Consider the following 27,692-nt stretch of genomic DNA (forward strand, 5'->3'; position numbering starts at 1 on the left):
TCAGATGATACCCACAATCAAGCTTTGCATTGTCTTACTTTCCATATTTATTTATTTATATTTTTGTAGTAATAGGAATAAACCTAGGGCCTTGTGCATACTAGGCAAAAGTCCCGACACTAAGCACATTAATTTTTTAAAAACGGGGCATGGTGGTTCATGCCCATAATCCTGCACTTGGGAGGCTGAGAGGGAGAATTGCCCTGCCTGGCTACACAGTGAGTTTTCTGGCTATCACGGGCTACAATGGGAGAGCGTCTCAAAAACACCCATACCCAGCTGAGTGTGGTGGTGTGTGGCTGTTATCCCAGCATTTGGTAGAAACTGGAGGATCAGAAATTCGAGGTCATCCTTAGCTGCATAGTGAATTCAAGGACAGCCCGGGCCACTTGAGACCCCACTCCACATAGATTGTATAATGTTAGGAATAAGATAACTAAACACAGAGTTGCCCAGCAGCCATCTCTAGCAATGAGATGTTCCAGGTAGCCAAGCCTCACCCCTTTCCCTCACCCGTTCCTGCCAGGATGGAGGAGGAACTGGAGTGTGGCCTGAGTTTGGGGTAACTGTGCTTTTGCTGCTGAACAGTCTGTACCCTGTGCACTACCAGCACCCCATAATTGTTGTCTGTTTGCTTCCTCACGACATTCGGGTGAGGTTGGACCGGGGAAGTCCCATGGCTTTGGCTTGCCTATTCCTACTGAGTAGTAGTTTGCCTACCCCTTACCTGTTGGCTTTCCATAGGGCACTTCTCTGCTACCAACCCTGCTGGGAAGGCTCGTCTGCATGCTTCTGTCGGTGGAGGGTGGGATGGACAGATGCCCACCTCTGTCCTTCCCAGTGGTTTTTCTGGTCTCTTCTCCCACACTTGCCCCCTTCCTATGCCCCAAGCAGCCTGTCTGGGCAGACCGCAGCCTTCATTGACTTTGCCCTGGTTCCCACGGCTCACACAGCGTTTCCTGGGCTGACTCCGAGCTTCGTTACTTCCAGCCCAGAATCCCTGGAGCCTCTGTGCCACTGTGGCATCTGGTGTGTGTTTGGGGCCTGTTTCTGCCTTCCAGTACTCTGAGGTCTGTGGCTTTGTTCCTAATCCCGCCAACGGCTCTCCTCTAAGATGCATGTTTTAGCGGGAGTCATTGGCTAATTACTTTGAGATAAGGTCATCCTGAGCTGCCAAGTCCAAGGACTGGTGTCCTCAGCGCGGGAGGAGAGGCCACATGAAGGGGAAGCCAAGAACGGCCTGAGAAGAGGCCAGCGACAGCCCTCCCTCGCTGCCTTTCAGGAAACGTGGCTCTCCTACACTCTGATTTTGGACTTCTGGCTTCAAAGTCATGAGAGAAGCGAGTTCCAGTGTGTGAAGCGCCCCATTGTGGGTCTCTGATATGGAGTCACACGGCACTCAGACACCTTCCTCTGTGTCCTGGACAGATGCCCCTCCTGTGGCAGGGTCTCCCTGAAATACAGTGTGGGGGCACTGATATGAGAAGTTGGGAAGGCACACTCAAACTTCTCTGCCCTGCCTCCCTTGACCCCTTCACACACCTTACACACCCCTCTTACACACCCCTTTTTAGGGAAGCCGTCTTGCTGCCATGAATACTTGTCCGTAACTAATTTTCTAGCTGCTGCCATCCCTAGTAGGTTCCGGATAAGTGGGAGCTGTCCTGTGTGTCCTGCCGTTTCTCAGGGCTGTGTGTCCTGCTGTCTTGGTGGGAGGAGCTACTGTGGGTGTGGGCGTTGACAGCCGGTGACCCTGTGCCAGGCCACGTTAACAAGTGTGCCACACGGAGCTGGTGGAGCTGTAGCGGGCCTTGCCTCTGGGCTCCTGTGGGCACCCCTGGCTCGTCCCTTCTGCTGACCCAGGGGCTCCCCCTCCTGCTTCTTTCTCGTCAGTGTCTCAGCCTTACTGCCTGTTTTAGAGATGTTTCTATTTCTGTGATAAAACGCCATGACCAAAAGCAACTTGAGGAGGAAAGGACTTATTATAGTCTGTCACAGAGGGAAGTCAGGGCAGGGACCCAAGACAGGCACTGGAGCAGGGTCTGTGGAGAACGCTGCTCACTGGCTTGCTCAGCCTGCCTTCTTGTACCACCTAGGACCACCTGCCCAGAGGTGGCACCCCCCGCAGTGATAGGAGCCCACCCCCATCCATCATCAATCAAGAAACTGCCCCACAGGCCAGTCTGATGGAGACATTCTCTCAGCTGGGGTTTCCTCTTCCCAGATATGTCTAGGTTTGTGTCCAGTTGACACAAAACCAACCAGGACACTACCCACCCAAGTCCTCAAGCCGTCAGTCTCACGTCGACCTTGACCTCTGCCCCTTCATCCCGCACAGGTCAATCCCCAGCTCTCTTCCCTCTGGTGGCCCTGGATGAGCCGACTGTGTTTTGGGCCATGTCCCGATCTCCACGGTCTCCTCAGACCTGTTGTTTCTGTCCTTGTCCTTCCTCTTGCAGGCTCCCTCCTGAGCACAGCTGAGTTCATGGGACATTAGTAAGTGTGCCTCTGTGCCAGGGACCGGGCTGTCACCCTCCCCACACACGGCCCCACACATTTATACACACGGCCCCACACGTGTATACACACGGCCCCACACGTGTATACACACAGCCCCACACGTGTATACACACGGCCCCACACGTCTATACACACAGCCCCACACGTCTATACACACGGCCCCACATGTGTGTACACACATGGCCCCGTTATATCCCCTTGCACTGTTTGTCTCTACCCTCACCATGAATTCACACAGCTGTCCATGCATCCCCACCTTGTCCTACATCCCTCCCAGCACTACCCTTCTCTCCCCCTCCCAGCACCCTGGCCTCCCTGGCTAGCCTGCTCTCCCTGGGCTAGCCTGCTCCCCCCCCCCAGGAACTTTCTCTGGAAAATGGCTTCCCTGTCCTGCTGGTCCCAGCCAACACTGGCTGGCCTTGCCTGTCATGTCGGGTTAGCAGGTTGCCCTTGGCCATTTCTGTCTCCTGTGCAGGGGGCACATGGCAGGTGTTAATGGAATGGACTTGAAAGAAGCACATGGGCCTGGCCAAAAGAGCCAGTTCAAACAGAAGCAGCAGACTTACTTTACTTTGGCCAGGAAGAAGCTGTTTGTCTCCTGGGTCAGAAGGCGATGGGAGGAGCAGGGGGGAAACAGAGGGTTTGGGCAGCCGCTGCCCACGAGACATTTAGGACCCTTTCAAAAAATGTTTAATGATGTGCATGCGTGTGGGAGGGAAGGTGCCGATGGAGGCCAGAAGAGGGCGTCAGATCCCCTTGAGCTGGAGTTACAGGTGATTGTGGGCCACCCGAGGTGGGTGCCAGGACCCAATTAAAATCAGCAGTGTGTATTTTTTTTTTTTTTTTTTTTTTTTTGGGTTTTTTTGAGACAGGATTTCTTTGTGTACCAGAGAGCCGTGGCTGTCCTGGAACTCACTTTGTAGCCTGGCCTCAACTCAGAGATCCGCCTGCCTCTGCCTCCCAAGTGCTGGGATTAAAGGCGTGCACCCCCGTGTCTGGCAAGCAGTACATGCTTTTAACTGCTGAGCAGTTAAAAGTCCAGCCCGTGACTGTTTTAACATGTATTTTATGTGTATGAGCTTTGCTGTATGTCTGTCACATGTGCATGAAGTGTTGAAACTGGAGTAATTGATGATTTGTGAGCCACAGTGTGGGTGCTGGGAAGCAGCCCTGGGTCCTCTCTAGGGTAGCGAGTGCTCTTAACCACTGAGCCATCTCTCCAGCCCCCAGGGACTTACGTTTTTCAAATGTTCACAATGTTGTTTGTTTGTTTGGGACAGGACCTTACCCGTGTAGTGCAGCCTGCCTTCAAACCCAAGATCCTCCTGCCTCAGCCTCCTGAGTGCTGGGATTCTAGGCAGGTGGTACCATGCTCACTAATACAATTTCACTTTACATAATGGAAAGCCTTGGGAAATCCATCCTGCTCATCAGGATGGATTCCTGGCCACCCGTGTCTCCCAGGCCAAGCAAGGCAGATGGAACACATCTTCATCCTTGCAGAGTTCTTTTAGGAGGAGCTGGTTTGGACTGGCTGCTTGCTACATTCTCAAATTCATTATTTATCCAGCAAATATTTATGGGAGGCCCACTGAGCAAGCAGAGTGCAGGCTCCCCAGGGCGAGTGGAAGACTCCTGGGCTGTTCCTGCACCCACCTGCCCTTCACTTCCCATTCGAGTTTGGCTGTAGCCAGAGGTGGGGTGGGGTGAGGGAGGGAGTTGGATGGCTGAGCTTGAGGACCTTTAGTGAGGAATATGGGCCATTTGGATCTGGGCTCTTCTCTCTTCTTGGTCCTCTTCCACACTCACCTGGAAGGATGCCAATGTGGCAAGTTCAAGTGGTGTGCTCTGTAAACCCTGCCACAGACGCCCCACCCCACCCCACCCCACCCCACCCCACCACACCCCTGCACAGAGCTGGCCATTATCTACTTAGGAAGGCAGGTCTTGAGGTGCAATAAAAAGCTGAGAGAATCTTCTAGGTAGGAATGTTGCAGCCCCAGGCTGGAAGCCGTTTGCTGTGGAAGAAGCAGCAGCCCAGTCAGGGCCTCTTCTGGCTGCCCACTCTGTTGGCCGGTATGGTACAGGGAGGCCGGGCCAGCTCTGAGACGACAGCCTGAACACCTTTGTTTCCAATTCAGGGACTTTGACTTCAGTGAACTCAGCTGGAAACAAAAGTATTTTATTTATTTATTATTTCTGCATAGACAGACCCTTCTTATGTAGTCCTGGCTGATCTAAAACTCACTATATAGACCAAGCTGGGCTCAAACTTACTGTAATCCTTCTGCCTCTGCCTCCTGAGGCTGAGATTACAGGGGTGTGTCACCACTCTTGACATAGGAAACTCTGTATGTGCGCATGTGTGTGGGCGTGTGTGCAGGCCTTTGTGTGTGTGGATGTGCATGGGTGTGTACATGTCTGCTTGTATGTGTGGTGGCCAGGTGATAAGCTTGGTTGTTATTTATCCGGTGTCCATTACTTTTTTTTTCTATTTCTTTTTGAGACAGGGTCTTTCACTGTCCTAGACTAGCCTATTAGTCTGGGCTGGCCAGTGAGCCCTAGGGACCCTCCTCTCTCTGCCTTCCCAGCATCGGGATCAGGTGTGAACACTGTCTATGCCCAGCATCGGGATCAGGTGTGAACACTGTCTATGCCCAGCATCGGGATCAGGTGTGAACACTGTCTATGCCCAGCATCGGGATCAGGTGTGAACACTGTCTATGCCCAGCATCGGGATCAGGTGTGAACACTGTCTATGCCCAGCATCGGGATCAGGTGTGAACACTGTCTATGCCAGCATCGGGATCAGGTGTGAACACTGTCTATGCCCAGCACCGGGATCAGGTGTGAACACTGTCTATGCCCAGCATCGGGATCAGGTGTGAACACTGTCTATGCCCAGCATCGGGATCAGGTGTGAACACTGTCTATGCCAGCATCGGATCAGGTGCGAACACTGTCTATGCCCAGCATCGGATCAGGTGTGAACACTGTCTATGCCAGCATCGGGATCAGGTGTGAAACACTGTCTATGCCCAGCATCGGGATCAGGTGTGAACACTGTCTATGCCCAGCATCGGGATCAGGTGTGAACACTGTCTATGCCCAGCATCGGGATCAGGTGTGAACACTGTCTATGCCCAGCATCGGGATCAGGTGTGAACACTGTCTATGCCCAGCATCGGGATCAGGTGTGAACACTGTCTATGCCCAGCATCGGGATCAGGTGTGAACACTGTCTATGCCAGCATCGGGATCAGGTGTGAACACTGTCTATGCCCAGCATCGGGATCAGGTGTGAACACTGTCTATGCCCAGCATCGGGATCAGGTGTGAACACTGTCTATGCCCAGCATCGGGATCAGGTGTGAACACTGTCTATGCCCAGCATCTGGGATCAGGTGTGAACACTGTCTATGCCAGCATCGGGATCAGGTGTGAACACTGTCTATGCCCAGCATCGGGATCAGGTGTGAACACTGTCTATGCCAGCATGGGATCAGTTGCATTTTGGGATCAGGTGTGAACACTGTCTATGCCCAGCATTGGGATCAGGTGTGAACACTGTCTATGCCCAGCATTGGGATCAGGTGTGAACACTGTCTATGCCCAGCATTGGGATCAGGTGTGAACACTATCTATGCCCAGCCTTTTTACATGGGCGATAGGGATCAAACTCAGATCCTCCAGCTTGGAAGAAAAGTGTTGTATTGACTGAACTATCACACCTGTTCCCCAAATTTCATTTGTTAAGTGGTCATTTACAGGGCCCCCTAACTTGGGGTTGGATTCTCTTGGGCCCCTGCCCTGAGGGCAGGAACCAGCCTAGAGAGGTGTAGTATCCTTTCTGCAGGGCTCAGTTCCCCCCTCCTCACAGGACTCCCCCAAGGAACACATCAAAAGCCCAGCCCCCTTTACAACCCCTTTTCCATGGGCCCTGTCATGTGGCCACAGTCATGTGGGGGTTCTTCCTTTCCTGTTTCCCCTGGGGTCTCCTGGTCACTGTCAGTAACTCAGGCTGCCTGGCTACACTGGTACTCTCTCTGCCCCCCCCAGCTAGTGTTGGGGTATGCAGATATGTGCCCCCAGAAGGGTCCGGGGAGTCAGGATGGCATGTTGGCATCTTAACTGAGCCAACTCATGCTGTTGGGTACAGTTTGGAAAAGCCCTAGTGGTCCATGGTCCTAGTTCCTGGTTGCTCTCTGAAGTCACCTGAACCTCTTTCTTTGGCTCCATAGGAGTAGACACTTTAGTTCAGGGGGGGGTCTAAAGGTCCACTCAGGAGAAGTCACACCAAGAAAGCTTTGGGGCAGAGTTGTTTGGGAAAGCCAAGTCACATTATGGGGGAGGACAGGGGAGGAAGCAATCCTGGAAGTCTTCCTAACAGAGGAGGTAATGCCTGAGCCCTGCAAAATTAACAGTTCCCGACTAACTAACTCCCCAGCTGCTTCTTCAGGTGGGTTTGAGCCACCTCTGTAGCTTGGAGGGGTTGTAAACCTGCGAGTGACATCACAACATGGTGTGGCCAGGGCATCCAGGTTATGGGTGTGGGTCAGTGCTTGGTGAGGAAGGCCAGGATGCTGACCAGGGGACTGGAAGAGGCTGGAGATGTGTTGACCTGACTGTGGGCAGGCTGGGATGGAGAGCTGGGGCTTGAGGCTGGCATCACCAGATGTTCCAGAGCTGTGTCCTGGGGAGCCTGCCTTCCCAGAAGAGTCCCATGATGTTCAGAGAGACCTTCTGCTACATGCTGGAGGCTAGCCTGGGCTAAGACCTTATTTCAAAAAAGTTCTTTCTTCCTTGGGGAAAGAGGAGAGAAGCAAAGCTTGTCCACATCGGCAAAGCTGTTGAAACTAAGCTAGCCCTTGTGGGTTACCATATTTCCCGAGCATAAGCATCACAGTTCCTTGTGTTACCCTGGAGCGGGAGGGGCATGAGTGGCCGTTGAGTTGTCCCCAAAACCTACGCACACTGTGGGCAGTGGGTTTCTTGACTCTTGTAGCCGGGGCTTGCCCTGCCTCTCACCCTTTCTCTTCACAGCCTCTGCCTATGACTAATGCAGCCATGCATCCGAGCCATCCGCACAGGGTTTTTGTTTCAAATTATTCTCCTTGTTGGGCCAGAACACTTAGATTTTTAGGCAAAGCGGGAAACTGACCTTGAGCCAAACAAGGCCCTCCAAAGCTGAGGGTCACAGCGACTGCAGAGACCACTGCAGGAAGCCTAGGGCATGGACCACCTGGCGTCTGCAGGAGGCGCCAGCGCTGGCCTGGGCCCACTTGCCATCCTGGGCCACTGGTGCACACAGCCTCTCAAGTTGCTCTGGTTTTCTGCCACCCTAGGAGTTGGGCCTGGGAATCTCATGTGGAAGAAGCGATTTCTTCTTACTATTTTTTTTTTTTGTACTTACTAAATATGATAGAATGAACAGACATTGCATTTATAAGCAGAAAACCCATCAAGGAGTGTTTTTTCAAAGTTAAGAAAGAGAGTAACTAAAACCAGGCCCTGGTGGTGCACGCTTATAATCTTAGCACTTGGGAGGTAGAAGCAGGAGGCTCTCAGAGTCGGGGGCGGGGCGATGGCTCAGCAGTTAAGAGCACTTGTTGCTCTTGCAGAGGACCCAGGTTCAGTTCCCAGTATCCATATGGTGCCTCACAGCTACCCAAAACTCCAGTTCCAGGAATCCAACACCCTCTTGTGGCCTGCTTGGGAACAAGGCATACACATGGTACATATATGTACATCTAGACAAAACACTCAGGTACATAAAATAAAAAAGGAATAAGTCTAAACAAACAAACACACAAACACAAACCCCAAAACGCAGGCTGCTCAGAGACCCTCTGCTACATGCTGCAGGCTAGCCTGGGCTAAGACATTTCAAAAAAGTTCTTTTCTCCTGGGGTCGTGGGTAGGGGTGAGTGGGGGGGAGGAGAGAAAAAAAGAAAAAACCCCAGCCCGCCGTGAACTTCCTCCTCCTGCTGGGTCTGTTTTAGATGGAAATGGTCGTTACTGCCCAGTTTGAAGTGCTGTTTGTCTGCATAGGGTACCTGCCTTGTATTCCCGGCTCTACAAATGTATTTTCTCACAGATGTGCTTAGCATCACTGTGGATGTCCCCTCTGAGGCCCCTTGCCTACCTCTGCTGCCTGTCGCCTGTCAGGGACTCCAAGCATCCCTTGACTTTTGGCCACATCATTCCATCCTTAGGGCAGTATCTTTGACTCTCTTTGACCTGGCTTCAACTTCCTTCCCTATGTATGGCAAACTCCCTCTCATTTTAAAACACACACCCGCCCCCCAAATAAAAAAACAGTCCAGACAGGAAGCTATTGAGGAGAGTCCTTAAAAATTGTGATGAAGAAGCTGAAGTGTAGCTCCTAAGTTGGTGGCTTTGGGCAGGGGTGGGGAAGGACTCAGTCTTCTTTAAGGGGCTGGCCACCGGGAGTGTGAGCATGCTCCAGTAAGTATATGGGCAAAACACATTGGACTTGGTCTTTTATTTTTTGTTTTTCTTTTTTTGGGGGGGAAGGTGGGAGGGTGGATCTGAGAAATGGAAGTTAGTGTGATCAGGGTGCACTATATGAAATTCTCAAATAATTAATAAAAAATATGTTGGGGAAATGCAAATTATTATTAATTCCTTGAGTTTCATAACATGTATTTAGATCATATTCACCCCTGTCTCCTCCCCTTAGCTCCTCCCAGACATATCCCCCACCTCCTCACCCTCCCAACTTCAAGTGCTCACGCTCGATTTTTTTATTAAATAACCCATCAACTCCAATTTTTGCTGGGCACCTACCTTGGTGTGTGGGACCGTCCATTGGCACACAGTTGGCCTCCCAGGAGCCACGCCCTGTAGAAGAACTGACTCTCCACCCATCAACTGTCGCAGCTCCTCAGTTGGGGTGGGAGGTCATGAAGCCCGCCCTCCTGCCCCCGTGCTGGACGAGTTGGCTTGCTCTCTAGAAGGTCTTACGCAGGCAGTCACAGATGCTCTAAGTTCATGGGTGCATCATCCTGTGGTGTCCCGAGGATGACACTCTTTGGACCTGGCCTCCCTCACCTCCGGCTCTTCTCACCTCTTCCTCTGGTTCCTGAGCCTCGAGGAGGGCCTGGGATGTCAATGTCTGTGTTCAGCTGAGCACCTGCTCATTTTACTCTCTTAATTCAACCAGAATGTGAGTTTCTGTGTTAAGCATTGTCCACTGCATCCACCCCCCAAAACACCTCACAATTTTTGTGATGAATTATTCCTTTTCCTAAAAGGTTTTTAAAAATTGTTTTACATATATTTATTGTGTGTTCAGGAATGTGAATGCTGCAGTACATGTATGGAGGTCAGAGGTCAGGCGTAGGTGGCAAATACCTTTCCCACAAGAAGCCATCTTGCTGGCCCCGCCTCAAGGAGCCCAGGCTGGCCAAACTTCTATATAACCAAAATGACCTTGAACTTCTGATCCTTCCTAGTGCTGGGATTATAGGTGCTCACTAATGTACCTGGTTTATGTGGTGCTGGGGGTGGAGCCTAGGGCCTTCTATTTGCGAGGCAAGCATTCTTCCAACTGAGCCGCATCTCCAGCCCCAAATGTCCCCCTTAGAGACATGTATGCTGCTGCCTTTTGGGCCACCTGAGTGATCCAGGACAAAGTCTTCATCTGAAGTCCCATTCCTAACAAGGCCTCGGTCATGGGTTCTTGGATGTGAGTTCTTAGGGGGCCATTGGTCAACTCTTCCAGTGCCCGAGTCTCTCTCCACTAAAGGCTCCGTTCCCAACTCTCTCACGGTGCAGGCTGCCCTTTGAGGCTCCGCTCCACGCCCCCTGACAGGGACATTTTGCTTGATTTCTCCCAGGAGGCTAGGAATGATCTGCACACTCCCACAGAAGATGCCTTACTGTCTAGGGAAGCGCATTTGGGGTCCTGCCCCAGACAGGGAGGGGATGAGCCTGGAGTGGCATCTTAGGCTTGTGGTGCTTTAGCTGTGGGGTGAGGGATTGTGGTCTCATGGTGAGGGAGCATCTACCGAGGCCTCCAAGGGACCAGGGAACAGTGAATGTGTCAAGGAGCCCTGGGAACCTAAGCAGTGGACAGACAGTGTGTGCCTTATCTGAAGGCTGTGACGTTTGGGCTAGCAAGCACCCAGTGGCCAGGCATGAATGCTTTCCCAGGCTCGCCGTGTGCCCTCTCTTTTCCAAGAGAGACTGTAAGTCTGAGCGAGGCAGGGTGACACATGCCCGTAGTTCCAGTGCTTCTGATGAAAACCACGAGGATCTCCACAATTTCAAGGCCAGCCTGTTTTACTTAGAGTTCTAGTCCCTGTCTCCAAATACCAACAAAACCCCAACACAATAAAGAGACACTGTTTTTACAGAAACCTTAACACGAATACATGTTTTCTCTAGAGACTGGACAGCAAAGCCCCCTTTCCACCAGGTTTGAAAGATCTTTTGGTGCAAGGATGCCGCACACCCTGGGGCCCTTCCCCAAAACCCTCTGAGCCCATCAACCCAGCCAGGGCTCTGAGCAGGTGTTGAGGGCTCCCCCTACCCCGGCCTGGTGAGCAGCCCCTGGACCAGGTGTCCAACAGGAAATAGAGCTGAGCCCCGGGGCCAGCCATGTTCTCAGAGAGCCGCTGAGTCTGGGGAAATCGCAGCCGGAGGACGTGTTCCCTCCCTAGGGACCGCTGAGACTTACTGACTCATATGTATGGGGTGGGAATCTTCCAGGAAGCCTCCAGCCAGCTCAGCCTCTCGGGAGCGTGGGGTGGGGACAGCCTGTCCCTCTGATGCTGCAGGCTAACAGGACAAGGGGACCTTTTCAGGATTTGTTTGGGGCAGGTATCTGGAACCTTCTCTCAGTCCTCCTGTCTGGGAGGTGACTGCCGCCTGCCCAGATAGGTTGCATGTGGTGGGGTTGAGATCTAGACCTGCAGAGTAAGGTGAGGCAGGCATGCAGGATACAGGCTTTTTAAATGCTTGAAAATCGCAGCATCGCTGGACGGGAGGAAAATGAAAGACTTTGGAAGTGGCCAGGAATTTGACTCTACGAGTTGGTTTCCAAGAGCCTAAGTTAGGCATCTCCAAGTGGATATTAAAGGGAACAGCCAGACTCCAGCGGCGGGGGCTGGAGGGGGCGGAGAGAGGAGGCGCTGCCGGAAGCTGCATGCTGGACGGCTGAGGCCACCACACTGAAGGCCAGGCAGCTGGTCCCGCGCTCAGGGAGAGGAACCAGGGACGCCCCGGGATCCCATCGGGCCAGCCCCCCACCCCCCATTTTTCAATTTCTCCCTGTGCTCCCTGTTCCCCTCTGTGGCAGAGACAATGCTACTTCAGTTCGGAGCAGAGACATATGACCAACACATGGAAATGTGGTAATTTGGATCTGTTCGTGATTGCAACAGATTGAAGAAATTAGACCAGACAAAGAGTGTTTTTAGAGGAAGAGGAGGAGGCAGAGAGAGGGAGGGTGACAGGGTGAGAAAGGGGAGGAGGACCCCTCCGCTCAGGGGACACCGGCATCCGTCTGCCTGCTGTAAATACATCCATCCGTAGGAATGGAGAGAGACCGCATCACAGGTAGGCCACGGCCCTCCTTGTCCCACGGCCCTCCTTGTCCCACGTCCCCCATCCCTGAACCCGACCCACGTCCAGCTGGTGACTTTACCAGTGAGCACCCAGGGTCAAGTTCACTTACTTTTACAGAAATATTTCCTCTTCCTGCTGACTATTCCACGTTGGTGAGCTGGAATGCCGCTTCCCACTAAGCCTTGCCGAGGCTGGCTTTTATTTAAACTGGGTTCTCCTGCGCTACTTCTCTTTCATTTTCTGGTAGGGCTGCTTTTACGTCTGTGACCACTGTGAATTCAGAGACTCAGGAAGGGTGGATGGTGAGGACGGGCTCTGCATCAGGGCCAAGGCAGCCTGGCTTGTTTGCCATCATCTGGCCTTGGTCTTCTCCTGAAATAGCCTTGCTGGGCCTCTTGGGCAGTTGATTATAGAGGTGGTAGTTCCCAGTGCTTGGAGGAGGTGTATGCACACGTGTGCACCCTGGTGCGTGTGTGTGTGTGTGTGTGTGTGTGTGTGTGTGTGTGTGTGTGGTGTGTGTGTGGTGTGTTTGTGTGTGTGTGGTGTGGTGTGCATGTGTGCATGCATGCGTGTGTGTGTGTGTGGTGTGCATGTGTGCATGCATGCGTGTGTGCGTGCGTATGTGTGTGTGTGTGCGCGCGCGTGCGTGCATGCTTCTGTGCATGTGTGTGTGTGGTGTGTGTGTGTGTGTGTGATGTGTTTGTGTGTGGTGTGGTGTGCATGCGTGTGTGTGTGTGTGTGTGTGTGTGTGTGCACGTGCATGTGTGCGCGCGCGTGCGTGCTCCCGTGTGTGTGTGTGTGTGTGTGTGTGTGTGTGTGTGTGTGGTGTGCATGTGTGCGTGTGTGTGCATGTGTGTGTGCACGCACACGTGCGTGCTTCCGTGTGTGTGTGTGTGTGTGTGTGTGTGTGTGTGTGTGTGTGTGTGTGTGGTGTGTTCATTCGTAGGGCCCGAGTGCATGCTTCTGAGTGCACATGTGGCCATGCACTCCTGCAGCCCCTTTGGATCCAGTAGAGACCCAGCAGGGGTGTAAACAGTTCAAGGAAGAGAACTGAGTACCCCTTTCCTCAGCTGTCACATCAAGTTGTTTCCAGGTTAAGCTGCCAGTTCCTGCTGGGACGTCAGTCTCTGAGGTCAGCCTGCCTCCTCTGCCTTGGACACCATCTGAGTCACAGGCTGTGGGATAGTGTGGGTGGGGAATTCTAGGGATGTGACCTTTACTCTGGACCCGCGTTGTCCTGTGGTCATGGTCAGACTAAGCCCCACCCAAAAGTGTCGTTGGCCTTGGGCTACTGATTGCTGCGGAGTGAATGCCCAGGGACAGGGGTCTCCAAGAAGCCAGACAGAAGGAAGAGGGCACATCCCAAGGGCTCCTCCGAGGGATGGCCTGACCCCACCAATCCAAGTACTGTGACGTGATATCAAAGCTGGCCATGCATTCATTAAGAGGCAGCCACCTGGTGCCTGGCCGAGAGGGGTATGTCCCGTGTCCCCGGCGGGCACAACGGAAGCCCTGGGAGGGGAACCGTACCTGTGTTGGGCTTGGCATTGTGACCAGCTGGAGGTGATGGGTATAGAGGTAAAATTTTCTGGGCCTAGTTTGTAGGGGCGACATGGTGGAGAATGCCAGCAGCTGGCCTGAGGCCTGGACAGGTGGAGCTGTGGCCCCCACAGGCAGCCTGGCCCGCCACGTCCTCTGTCACCAGCTGTAAACAACAGTTGTTTTAGTGGCTGGCTGGCGGGGGCCTGCACTTGTTAGTGTGGCTGTGCCGGGTTGTGGGTTCGGAACCTCCCCAACACTAGGCGTTTACTCAGCCACTGAGCCACACCTCCCCCGGCCCAGCCCAGGTGGGTGACAGCGGTGTATTTGAGAGCCTGGCATACAGGGGAGGTGGCTCCCTGGAGACCCGAGGGTGGAAAGCTTGGAGCCTCACGGGCTGACCAGAGCTTTTTATAAACTGAACAAAGCAGCCTTTGAGAGCCGAGGATCCGGGCCTTCACCACTCAGCCGTCACAGGTACCCTCAGCCGAGGACAGCACCAGACCAGAGCGGGGCCTTTTCCTTTCGTTTGTTTTGAGGCAGGCTACCTGGCCTCAGTCCCTGTGTAGCCCTGGATGGTGTTGAACTCCTGATCCTCCTGCCTGTATCTCTGGGGTTCTGGGATGACAAACGTATCACACCAGGTTTGCATGCTGCTGAGGATGGAACCAGGGCATTGTGTACTCCAGGCAAGCACTGCCAGGGAGCTACATCCCCAGATGGAACCTTCTCTCAGGACGGGCCAGCGCCGAAGGTCAGTCCTTCCCTCCCTCCCTTTTGGGGGGGCTATAAGTGGAAAATTAAGGACTGTAAGTATAAGGAAAATTAGAAAGACGGAAGATGTAATAGTATTTATTACTTTCATTTGGAGTTGCACCAAGTTTTTGGTTCCTAAATCATTTATTTTAATTAAACTAATTACCAATTTATTCAGTTCATTCTTGGCCTTTCTGTAGTCATTCATAAGCTAGTCCGGACCCAGGGCCTCCGTCATGGTAATCAGGTGCTCGCTCTACAGCTGCTACACTCCCAGCCACTTACATGTTTTGTTTTTTTTTTTTCATTTTGAGGCATAGTCTTGCCATGTGCCACAGGCTGATCTTGAATCCATGGTCATCCTGCTTTCACCTCCTGAGTGTCTGAGATACAGGCACAGGCCACTGTACCAGGCACTTTAGGGGGAAAAAAGTGCTCCATTTGGATGTACTTTCATGAGTCTTTTCTCCCCCAAACTCAGCTGGGGATAGCCAGACGAGGGGAGAAGAGGAAAATCCCCGCCACTCCTCCAGCGCGCTCCTCACCCTGGTCAATTAGTCGGGGTCAGTTGTAGCCCTAATCCTAACCCCAGTCCCCGGGGAGGCAAAGCTCTTGTCCAGGCCCTGCTGGGTGGCCTCGAGCAGATCACTTTGAGGTTTGGCCTCAGTTTCCTGATCTTCAGGGTGAGGCTGAGACCCTCCCCCTTCAGGGTGCTTCTGAGTTCTTGGTGTGCATTTGGCTGGCTCCCGCTTCCAGCTGGGTGTGCTGGGTCCTGCCTTTTTGTCTGTGTCAGATGGCGTGACACTAGGTCCATCCTCACTTGCACGTCCGTAGGTGGTGGACTAGGGTACACTTGTGTGCGCCAATGGCTGGAGACCAGGCTGGCTGGTACCCCAAAGGCTGGTAGCTGAAGTGAGTCCAGCCCTGCTGACCAGGAGGCATGGCAGAGGGTGTGGTCTTGTCCTGGTTGGGGCCATGGGACCTGCCCAGCCTCAGGGAAGAGGCTCAGGGCCAGAGTTCGCATCCTTAGCTCTGCCCCGACCTTCCCTTTCCTTACCCTCCCTCACTGCCTCGTGAGGCTGGCCCAGGGTCCTCCTAGGCTCTCAGAGATTTCCCTAGGCAAATGTCTCGGGCTCCTCAGCAGGGCTGGCATGAGTCACTGAGCAGGGACAGGCCTCAGAGGCACGGAATGCTGCTTCTCCAGCCAAGGGTCGGCGTGGTTTCTTTTTTCGTTGTTCTGGATTGGCTCTGTGGCTTTTAGAAATTAAACAGTTTTATCTTGTTCCAAGCTCTTGTGTTTCAGCAAGGGTGGGGCGGGGGGGGGGGGCTGACTCTCTAAGAAGGGAACTTTCCACTCATCCCGGCCTTGGGAGAGCAGGGAGACTGGGCCAGTGGGCAGTCACAGACAGGGACCATGGAAGGTCCCCACCACCCTGGCGTTGGATGTGCACTCCTGGCTGGGGTCTGGTTTGTAGAGGATGGACCTCTGTCACAGGACAGGCAGGAACGGCAGGGGGGGGGCTCCCTGGAGACCATACCTCAACCCTCACTGCCCCGTCTGTCTCCAGCTTTCTGTCCCTCCTCATCTCCCACCTCTGGGAAGTCTTGTCCGGGGCCGAAGCCTCCAGCAGGCCCAGCTGTGACTGACGTGTGACTCTGGGGTAGAAATCAGAAGCAGAAGGTGCCGGCAGAGCTGACTCCTGAAGCTGCCGGAGGCTCTGGCCCAGCCCTCTCCAGCTCCTGGTGGCTGCAGGAGTCCCAGCATTCCTTGGGCCGCCACACATCATCCAGCTTCTGCCTCTGATGTCTGGTGACGCTCCTCTCAGATCTCCCTCCGCCTTTTGAAAAAGGAGGACACTTAAGGCCTTGGGGCAGCTGGGATAACCACATCTTAAGTCATGACATTATATCTGCAAAGAGCCTTTCCCTTTTTTTTTTCTTTCCAAAAAATTGTCCTATTTATGCATTTATTTGTGTGTGTGCTTACATGCTGCGGCAGGTATGGAGAGCAGAGGACAACTTGAAGTAATTCTGTTCTCTCCTTCTACCATTTGGGTACAGAGATCGAACTCAGGTCATCAGGCTTGGTGACAAGCACCTTTCCCAGCTGAGCCGTGTCCCATGGCCGAAGAGTCTTTTTCCACAGACATTACTATGGGGGGTGGGTGGGAGTATGGTGTGTTAGGGGTGTGTGTGTGTGTGTGTGTGTGTGTGTGGTATGGAATGGAAGGTTGAGGTGTGTGTGAAGGTGTGTGGGTGTGGGGTGTGGGGTTGGTGGCCACTATTCACCCTGTGGCCGACGTTGATCTGGTTCTAAGACTGTAGCTAGGGCTGGAGAGATGGCTCAGAGGTTAAGAGTACTGGCTGCTCTTCCAGAGGTCCTGAGTTCAATTCCCAGCAACCACATGGTGGCTCAGAACCATCTGTAGTGAGATCTGGTGCCCTCTTCTGGTGTGCAGGCATGCATGCAGGCAGAACACTGTATAAAGACTATGTAGCTGAGATGGCCTTGACCTCTGGATCCTCCAGCCTCCACCTGCTGGGACTGCAAGTGTGACACCACACCAGGCTCTTTGCCCGTTTTCTGAGTCAGACTGCTTTGTTGTTGATTGAGGGAGCTCTTTATATATGCCGGTTATTAGTTCCTTATTTGATCTATCTCGTCAGTACTTTCCTAGTTATTGGTTGTTAGTTCCTTGTTTGATCTATCTCATCAGTACTTTCCTAGTTATTGGTTGTTAGTTCCTTGTTTGATCAGTACTTTCTTGTGCCCATGGACTGTCTTTCCCCCACCCCAGCACCCGCCTGGTTTTGTGGCTTATGGCTGAGGAGGACAACATGAGACCTGGCCCCTTGGGACTCCTTCAGCATTGCCCATCAGATGTGATGTGTCCGTATGTGCGTGTGCAGATGTCAAAGGACAGCCCTGGTTCCTGTTCCTCAGACACCCTCCACTGCGTGTTTTGAGACAGAACCTCTTTTTTGGTGTTGCTGTTTTGTTTCGTTTTTGAGAAAAGGTTTCTCTGTGTAGCCCTGGCTGTCCTGGAACTCACTCTGTAGACCAGGCTGGCCTTGGACTCAGAGATTTGACTACCTCTGCCTAATAAGTGCTGGGATTAAAGAAGTCTACCACCACTGCCTGGTCAGTTAAGGCTCTTGCAGAAGACCCAGGTTTGGTCTCCAGCACCCACATGGCAGCTCACAGTATCTGCAGCTCTGGTAACTCCTCTTCCGGCCTTTGAAAGGACCAGGCACACACACCGTACACAGACATGCATGAAAGCAAAATACTCATACACATAAAATAAAAAATAAATCTTTTGGCCTAGTGTCCCAGCCCAAGGTGGAGAGGAAGGGATTGGGGTGGGGGTGGGGGGTGGGGAGGTTGTTGGTGTTCTTCCTGGAGAGGGTAACTCTGCCTCTGTGATGTGTGTCAGTGGATAGGGGGCATCCTCCAGGACCTGGACACTCAGTGTGGACATCGTGTGTTCTACAGACAGGCAATGCCTATGCATCCACACCCCTTACTTGCAGGGTATTTGTTGGTGGTCCAGCAAGGCGCTCATTTGCTCCCTGCAAGGAATAGGGCAGCTGCAGGGATTCTTTTGTCCAGCAGGGGGCGGTGCAAGCTCTTAAAAGCCCAGTATACCTAGGCAGTGCTTTCCTTGGATCTGCAGAAGGGGCTCCATGCTGCTGCTCGCTGGCTGGCTCCCAGGCTGAGAGAAGAGAAGCGGCCCCGAAGAGAACTTCAGGGAGCGAGAGGCCCCCGAATTCCCATTCTAACTGGGTGGCACCCCAGGTGTGTGTGTGGGTGTGTGTGTGTAGGGGGGGCTCCAGACTCTTTGTATTTTATTTTCCTAGTTTTTATTTGATGTGTTTCATTCTCTCAAGTTTTCCCAGCTCACTTGGTTTTGTGTGTTCGTGTGATCAGTGTGCACAAGTGCCTGGGGGTCGACATTGTCTCCCTCTATCATTTTCTACCTTTGTTTTTAAAAATTACGTGTGTGTGTGCGCGCGCGGCGCGGTGTGTGTGAGGACAGCTTGTGGAAGTCAGTTCTCTCTGTGGGCCCTGGGGAACACCAGCGTGTACAGCCATATCTGGCCTTTACAGGGCGGCCAGGGATTGAACCCAGGTCCTCATGCCTCTGCAGTAGGCTTTCTTTACCAACTGAGCCATCTCCCCAGGCCACATTTTTCTAACTTTCTGAGAAATATTTCAGACATAAAGGAAAGATGGGGTTGTGACTGCCCACACACCACCTTCTGGACCTACTGTCAACGTCCTTTATCCTTCATTACCAACAGTCAGGCTCTCTCCGGACATATTTTATTGACTAATTAATTAATTTGTCTTTGAGACAGAGTCTCATGTAGCCAAGGCGGTCAAACTCATTATGTAACCAAGGCTGGCCTTGAACTGATCTTTCTACCTCCATCTCCTGAGGGCTGAGATTACAGGCCCGTACCGCTGCTGAGACCAGTTTTAGTGGGTTGCAGACGTCAGTACACATGACCTTTACCCCCCTCTGCTCGTGCTTCATTAACCACAGGGATTCTCTTTCCACGTGTCTGTGCCGCTCGGATGTTGGGGTGTGCCGTCCGGTGAATTTTGACTGGTCAGTGCACTGTGTGTCTCAACTGCAGCCACACCATGGACACTGGCATTGCCCCAGAGAGTCCCCCTGCCCCTTCCTTTACAGGTGCTGGCTTTGTCTCCTCCAGGGAATTTCCCCAGCCTGAATTCCCTTATCGGGTTCAAATGTCGGCAGAATCATGCTAGCTGCTGCGGGTCCCCATGGCTTGTTCCAGTTTACAACTGGGTTGTGCTCCTCACCTGACCCTTCTGTGGCTTTTACATGTTCCTGTTTCCTCTGGTTGCTTCTGGTTGGGGCCTGATGATGAGTGTCTTGTCCTGGATACTGCCTTCATCGGCTTGTGGAAACTCCTAGCCTGATTGGCCCTTAGAATCAGGGTCTGTTTAATTCTGAAGAAACTGCTAGATCTTTACCCCAAGTGGCCATGGGACTTCAGTCTAAGCAGCAGCATGAGGTGGTTCTGGTCGCTCTGCATTCGTGCCAGCATTTGCTGCTGTCACTCTTGAATTTCAGTCATTCTGGTGGGCGGGTTGTGCTATTTCATTCTGGCTTTAATTTTGCATCTGTCTGATGACTAATGTGGCCCGGCACATTGTCATGACCTTCCTAGCTATTCATGTATTTTTCCTTTGTAAGACATCTTTCTGAAATCTGTGGCTCATTTTCAAATTGGATGGCTCAACTCTTCCTCGTTACTCTGGATATTGGTCTTTGGTCAGATGTGTTGCTTTGCAAAGAGTTTACTCCAGTCTGTGGCTCGGCTGTTGGTTTTGTGAATCGTGTTTTCTAATGAGTAGAAGTGTGTCCCCTTACTTTTGGTGAAGTCTCATTTTGCAATTTCTTTTTCTTTTTTCTTTTTCCTTTGTGGTTTTCACTTTCTGTGTTCTGTAAGAATCCTCTCACACCAAGTTGCAAAGATAATGTCAGTTTTCTTCTAGCATGTTTATACTTTTAGTTCTTAGGCCTCAGCGTTGGGTCTGGTGTGAGGTGGGGTCCATGTTTGTGTTGTCAATGTTATTTTCTGTGTCCCCATGGTTGCTCAGCTCTGTCTGCGACATTTCTTCCCCTGTTGTGTGGTTTGGACACTTCTCTTGAAAATCATTGAGGGCTGGGGATGGATGCAGGAGGGGTCGGCACCGCAGAAACCATGTGTGGTGACAGACAATGCCTTTCACCCCAGCACTCAAGGGACGGGGGCATGAGGTCCTCAGCTACAGAGTGAGCCTGAGGCACGCTGGGCTAACCGAGTCTTGAATGATATGGAAGAGGAACACCAGAGGGATGACTCAGTAGTCAAGAGCACTGGCTGCTCCAGGCAGAGGACCTGACTTCGGTTCTCAGCACCCAAATGGTGTCTCACAATCGCCTATAACTCAAGTTCTAGAGCTTCTGACCCCCCCCCCCTGGCCTCTACAAAATGTGTATGCGTGTACAGACAGACAGGCACACAGACACACACATGTAAATAGAATTTTTTTTTAAAATTTTTAAAAAGAAAGAAAAGGCCAATTTGGCTGTATACACCTGTGATCCTAGCACTTGAGAGGTAGAGCTAGGCACATCTCTGTGAGTTCTAGGCCAGCCAAAGCTATAGTGTGATACCTTGGCTCACAAAAACAATAAAATTTTAAAAAGAGGGAGGGAGGGAGGGAGGGAGGGAGAGAGAACTAGGTGGCTGAGAGGGTAAAGGTGCTTGCCACCCACACTGATGACCTAAGTTAGATCTCCAGAACCCACATGATGGGGGGAGAGAACTGACTCCCAAAAATCACCCTCCGACCTCCACACCATCCACACGTCCACACAATGTAAAACTGCGAAGGTCTCCATCCCTCTGTCGCAGACTCCACTGCTTGTGATTTTCACGGAGGGCTTCTTGCGAGTGTTTGTCAGATGTCTTCCTGAGGACTGTGGGTTTTGGCACTGCTGTAGACTGGAGTGCTGTATCTATATATTTGTAGAACAAACAGACTGTTTCTCTTGGGACCCTCTCATAACACGAGGGTGCTCGTAACACAAGTGAGGGCGCCGGCTTCCCCACGCACCAAGCAGCGCCCTCACTGGGGAGGACGCCGCTGCCCTGTAATTCAGCCCAGCTCTGACTCCGTCGTTTGTCTGCAGGCAATGAAGGTCTCCATGGGCTGGGGTTCAGTTCCTTAAGGCTGCCTTTCCTTGAATGCCACTCAGCAAGCCTGGTTTTCTGGAAATTCTGACTAGTCAGCCATGAATTGGGGAACCCTCTTGGGGTTCAGTTCATTTGCTGAAGCAGCTTATACAGCACAGGGAGCCCTTTGCTTAAGCTTGCTAGTCTAGCAGGAGGAGTGTTCTAGATCCGTTTTTATTATTTTTTAAGTGTGCGTGCGCGCACGTGTGCGTGCGTGCGTGCGTGCGTGCGTGCGTGTGTGTGTGTGTGTACGTGTGTGTACATGCCTGCAGGTACTCAGAGAGGACAGGTTCTCTTGGAGTTAGAGTTATAGGTGGTTGTGAACCACCAGCTAAACCCAGGTTTGCAGGAGTAGTTGGCCAAGCCACCTCTCCAGCCACTCAGGAAGGCTATTTGGAAGACTAGAAATGAACAACCGGGCACGGGGTGAGGTTTGACAGGGTGTGCATGGAGCAGAGCTGAGGCGCACCAAGCTCCCTGAGTATGGATGAATCTAGGGCTCCTCCTGTGTGTCCCTGAACTGAGTCCTTGTGGGGTGTCCTAGAGACCACGCCGTGTGATGACAGATTGCACAGCAGGTGTGGTTGCTCACACGTGGTTCCAAGAGTTTGAGACCAGCCTGGGATAGTTCAAGATCTTCCTGGGCTTCAGAGAGAGACCATGTCTCTGGGCTGGAGAGATGGCTCAGTGGTTAAGAGCACTGGTTGCTCTCACAGTCGGGGCTAGGTTCCCAGCACCCACGTGGTGATTCACAAGCATCTGTAATTCCAGTCCCAGGGGATCTGATGCCCTCTTCTGACCTCCACAGGCCCCAGGTATGCATGCACATGTTGCATAGACATTCATGTAGGTAAAACACTTACACATAAAATAAAAATGCATAAATATAAAACGAAAATTTATGTCTCAAATATAAAAGAAATGGACAAACAAAAACCACACACATGTGCACACACACACACACACACACACACACACCCCACATCCCCCACACAAGCATCACCTCTCCCCACCCCCACTCCTTATTAGCTGCGGTTAAGATCACATACATGACTGTTTCCTGGCCAGGCCCTGACTAAGCCACCAAGTCAGCAGAAGGAAGGAAGTAATGATGATAAGAGTAGAAATCAAGGAAATGGAAAAAGAGAAAGAATAAGGTCATTCTTTGTTTCTTTAAGACGATACAGAGCAACAAACTTCAGCTAGATTGTTGGGCTGGAGAGGGAGAGTCAGGAGAGAAGTGATCGGCGTTAGCACCGTGGGTTATCCTCAGGCCTGTAGGTAGGCAGGCCCGGTGGGCACACCGTTAGTCCCAGCACTGGGCAGCAGAGACAGGTGGCTATCTAGTCCCAGGTCAGCCTGGCCTGCATGGTGAGTGAGGCTCGGTTTTTAAAATCCTATAGATAAAGAAACGTCATGAACAACCTGTGTGAATACACTCAACAATGGGCAGAATGTGAACCAACTTTTCAAAATAAAATTTATCAGGCAGGCATGTGGAGCACACCTGTAAGCCCAGCTTTCAGGAGCCTGAGGTAGGAGAATTGAGTCTGAAGCCAGCCTGTCTCAAGAAGAAAACCAGTAACAGTGACCAAAAGTCAACAGTAAAGGAGGTTAGAAGAAACCAGAAGAGTGCTCTGTCTATGATGTCTAATTGTGCTGGGCAATGATGGCACACACCTTTAATCTCAGGAGGCAGGCAGATCTCTGAGGCCAGCCTGGTCTGCAAAGTGAGTTCCAGGACAGCCAAGGCTACCCAGAGAAACTCTGTCTTGAAAAACAAAACAACAAGCAAACCAAAAGAAAAAAAGAGAGAGAGAGAGAGAGAGAGAGAGAGAGAGAGAAAGACATTTAATTGTAAAAACATAACAAAATCCCTTTCTAAGGAGAGAGCCCTGGGCTCAGATGGTTCCCTTGGTGGATCCTCCCAGACAGTTACAGAAGAGACCATGCCAACAATATGGGAGCTTTAACAGACAGTGGAGTAAGGACACCCACCCCCCCCAGCCCATTGCAGGAGGCCATAATTACTCCAACAGAGACATTACCAAAACAAATAAACTAACAAAGAAAACACTTGTCAGTTTCCCCCATAAAATGCTTAACCCAAAGCAGGCAAATAAAAATCCCCAGCAATGCAAAGGGTTATAGCTCCCAGCCAGGTTGGACTCATTCCAAGACTGGCTTAATATTCCAAATGGAGCTGGGAGTGGTGCTTCAGAACAGAAGGCCCGGCACTTGGGAGGCTGAGGCAGGAAGGATCAGGAGTTCAAAGCCATCCTTGACTGCATAACCAGTTTGGGGTCAGCTTGGGCTGCATGGGATCCCGTCTCAAAAACGTAGCAAACAGGGATCAGCGAGACGGCCCAGCGGGATCTTGCCTCTAGGTCTGGTGACCTGAGTTCAATGCCCACGCCCCACATGGCGGAAGGAGAGAACTGACTGCTGTAAGCTGTCCTCTGAGCTCTCCACATGTGTGCCACGGCACAAACACACATGTGCGGTGACCACAGTTATGGTTACAGATCTTCAGGCACAGGTGTGGGCTCCAGAAAGTAAGTGATAGGAAAAGTTAAGTGACTTCCTGGGCTCTACAAACAATTCTTTCTTTTTCTTTTTAAGATTTAAATTTATAGCCAGGGATGGTGGAACAGATTTTAATCCCAGCACTCAAGAGGCAGAGGCAGGTGGATCTTTGTGAGTTCGAGGCCAGCATGGTTTAGAGAACAAGTTCAGGACAGCCAGGGCTACACAGAAGCCGAGTCTCAAAAAACAAACAAACAAAACAAAACAATAAAATTAGCAGTGTATTGTGTCATGAGTGTGCAATGCTGGAGAGAGGACAGATATGTTTATTCCAGTCCCTAGTGTTGGAATGTTACAGCTACATCGCATTTATTGGCTTCAATTTCCCTCAGTAGCTGCCTGTTGGTAACTGGAAGTCCTGTTTTTTTTTTTTTTTTTTTTTTTTTTTGTGTGTGTGTGTGTTTGCAGATGTGTCTGTAGATGTGTGTGTGTGTGTGTGCATGCGTGTGCGCTCACACATGTAGAGGCCCAAGGTTGATGTCAGGTCTCTTCCTCGATTGCAGTCCTCCTTATATACTGAGGCAGGGCCTCTGGCTGAACATGGAGCTCAGCTCACTGTCGGTGCTAGCCTGGCCTCTGCCTCCTGCACACCTGGATTACAGGTGGGGCCGCCACACCTCCTGGGCCTCATGGGTCTCATGTTGGCTTGGCAAGTACTTTGCCTACTAAACCATCTCCCCAGCATCACAGTTTTTCTTTTTCAATTTTAATCACTGCCTATTCTCAAATCATACAATTATATATATACATGCATGCATATATATAAAAAGAATGGCCACAGGGCTGGAGAGATGGCTCAGTGGTTAAGAGCACAGGCCACCCTTCCAGAGGTCCTGAGTTCAATTCCCAGCAACCACATAGTGGCTCACAACCATCTCTAGTGGGATCTGATGCCCTCTTCTGGCATAAAGGCATACATACAGTTAGAGTACTCATACCTAAAAAAATAAAAAGAAAAAAAGAAAAAGAATGGCCACGAAAGGTTCAAGAGGCCCAGTCCAAAGAGGCAGAGAGCTGTTACAGCTGCAGACAGAAGCCGGGGTGGTCAGAGGCCACGCTAAGGATCCCAGTGCGAGAGCTGCTGGAAGTGCTGCGATCCCAGACCCAGGGCTGCAGCATCCTTGAAGGGAGGCCTGGACCCTAGAGGAGAGAAAGGTGCCTCTCCCTTGGAGATGCCCTTTGGGGTCCTACCGTCATCCTGTGCTGTATGTCTGCTGGTTCCTTAAAAGTGGGGTGCAATGTGCCAAGGTTTCTTCTGAGAGAGATGCCAGGTACAGTGCTGCTCTCGGCCCTTCCAGACTCACTGTGGGACCACAATGCTCTGCTTCTGCATGGGTCAGCAGTGACCTTTCTGCTATGAGCTTGTAGGTGACATCAGACTCACAGGCTCAACCTGCCTCATCAGTAGCATCCAGGTGGCCATGGTGTGACAGTCATTGGACCAGGGGAGGGCACATGGCCTTCCAGCAGCCCCGGATTTGAGGCTTGGCCTTCAGGGGCCCAGGGGTTGTGGCTGTGGTGTGGTGCAGGCCCAGCCTTCCTTCTCTCTTCTTCTTACGTTGCCCAGCATCAGGTCTGAAATGGCGTCATCTTTAGGCCAGGCTTCAGGGACTCAGGACTGCCACAGGACACTGCTGCTTTTCCCTGTGTGCCTAGGGCCCTGAGATCTGCTCCCCAGGCATGGCAGGCGGGGGCTCCCAAAGGCACTGACCCTTCTGTCCCAGTTACATTCATTGCTGTGAAGAGACACCCTGACCAAGGCACCTTATAGAAGGAAGGAATTTTGGGGGGGGGGGTGCTTACAGTTTCAGAGAGTGAGATGATGACCACCCTGCAGGGGACCATGGTACTGGAGCAATAGCTGAGAGCTTACACCTCATCTGCAAATTGGAGGCAGAAAGAGAGAGCGCCAAATAGAATGGTGTGTGTTTTGAAACCTCAAATCCCCTTCAGTGACATATCTCCTCCAACAAGGCCACACCTCCTAATCCTTTCCAGCTCTACCAACAGGAGACCAAGCACTTAAACATATGAGCCTCTGGGACCATTGTGTTCAAACCAGCACAGAGAGGGGTTCCCAAAGGCACTGACCTTGTCCTCCATGGACTTGTACTTCCCAGAGACAAGCAAGGCTGGCACAGGCTGGGGGCTTCTGACAGAGGCCCCCACATCTGCTGGACCCTCCTGCACCAGACCCAGCCCGTGTGTGTCACCTCGGGTCCTCTTCCTATACCTCCAGCCGCTGCGCATGCTAGAGTGCTAGGTCCGGAAGGAGGTCTGCCTCTATTCTTCCCCCAGCCTGCTTGTGCGTATGTACAAGTGCACGCACACGCCTTTGACAGAGGAAATGATTCACACCCAGGTTCAAAGGTTGGGGTCAGAGCAACCAGCGTGGGTGAAAGGAACCGAGGAGAGGAAGCAGGGTGGGGACGGAGCCTGGGTGGGTCCTGGAGAACCAGCTCCCACGATTGGGAGCCCCGATGGGAGTGTAGGAGCCATTGGAGTCCAGTCTCCAAGTGTAAGATGCACACAGGGTGAAGGAAATGTCAGGGGCGTGTGCGTGCGTGTGCGTGTGCGTGCGTGTGTGTGTGTGTGTTGAATATGGGGTGGGTGCAGGTATGTGTGTGTGTTGAAAATGGGGTGGGTGCAGATATAGGGGGGTGTGTGTGTGTGTATGTGTGCATGCATGCATGTGTGCGTGCATATAGCTCTCATATTAATTTCATTGTCTCCCTTACTGTCCAACAGAATTTCCACATACCTCTCCACCCTTCCAGGCTGCATGTAGAAGGGCATGCATGCCTGAGTGCACATGTGTGCATGAGATCTCACACACACACACACACACACACATACACATGCACACGCACACACCACACACATACCGCTCACACACACACCACTCACACACACACCATACACACACCACACACACACACACACACCACACACACACACACACCACACACACACACACACACACACACACACACACACCAGCGAGGGACCAGTACCTAGGCCTGGCAGGAAATGGCTCTGGGAAGCTGGACACCCCACCTTTGGCATGAAACCATGTTTTGTTGCTGTTCATTCACAGCAACAGGGAATGGGGGTGGGGCGCTTCAATCTGAAGAGCAGGTGTGGGGGACAGTTCAGGGACTCACCACTGCCTCTGAAGGGCTTGGGGGACACAGATGTACCCCCAGGGGTCTCACCACACCAAGAGTCACCACATGGAATGCCAGGGTTCCCTCTTCTCTGTGAGCTGTGGGCAGTGGGAAGGCTGACCTCCGAGATGGCCTCCAGTCCTGCCCCTGGAGTCTCAGCCAAGATCAGAGCCTAGAAGGTTCCACGCCAGGAAGGGCTGGTCAGCTGCAGCATAGCCACCCTCCCAGCTGCCCCGGGAGCCTTAGGGGACCTTTGAACTAAAACGTGGCTTCTCAGCTAAGCATGTTATACCCCCAGCCCTTAGTGGGCTGAGGTAGGAGGGTTGCTGGCTGCAGACGGAGGCCCTGTCTCAAACCATGAAAACAAAACCCCACCGGTTCTGGCTGACCCTGGGTCCCCAGGATGCCATGAGGTGCAGGGGAGGGAGCTGAAGGGCCCTGAGTGTTGGGGTGGTCATGTGGGGCCCCATGTGCACCAGTGGCCAGCTGCTGTAGGTGGGACATGGGAAAAGCCACCAAGTTTTGCTGACCAGAGAGAACAGCGTGTGACCTTAACCATGATACAAAACTGGGGGGTGGGGGCAGGGTTTGTGGGGGACTGCCAGGTACTGGGCTCCAAAGCAGTTGCCTAAAACATCAGGCTTGTCTTGTGAGTGTTCTGGGGACCGAGCCTGAAAGGAAGGTGTGGGCAGAGCTGGCTGCTCTTGGAGGCTCTGAGGGATGCACCTTGGGGTGGTGGCCAGGAATTCTTGGCCTGTGGTGGTATGACTC

General features: G+C 52.2%; 1 protein-coding gene across 3 annotated transcripts in view; it reads left to right on the plus strand.

Moving 5' to 3' along the window:
- The window catches only part of Septin9 (septin 9), a 217,609-nt gene that overhangs the window by 73,958 nt on the left and 115,959 nt on the right, over positions 1–27,692 (plus strand). Inside the window, exon 1 of one of the 3 annotated variants that reach the window (XM_028892540.2) lies at positions 11,706–12,105. The exons of the other annotated variants lie outside the window; for them this stretch is intronic. Within the exon in view, the coding sequence (XP_028748373.1) occupies positions 12,084–12,105 (22 nt within the window). The 5' untranslated portion in view covers positions 11,706–12,083. Of the gene's footprint in view, positions 1–11,705; positions 12,106–27,692 lie in introns of those variants that run through there. 3 annotated transcript variants of the gene reach the window in all.

Source organism: Peromyscus leucopus, chromosome 8b (genome assembly GCF_004664715.2).
Source record: "Peromyscus leucopus breed LL Stock chromosome 8b, UCI_PerLeu_2.1, whole genome shotgun sequence".
Taxonomy (NCBI): Eukaryota; Metazoa; Chordata; class Mammalia; order Rodentia; family Cricetidae; genus Peromyscus; species Peromyscus leucopus.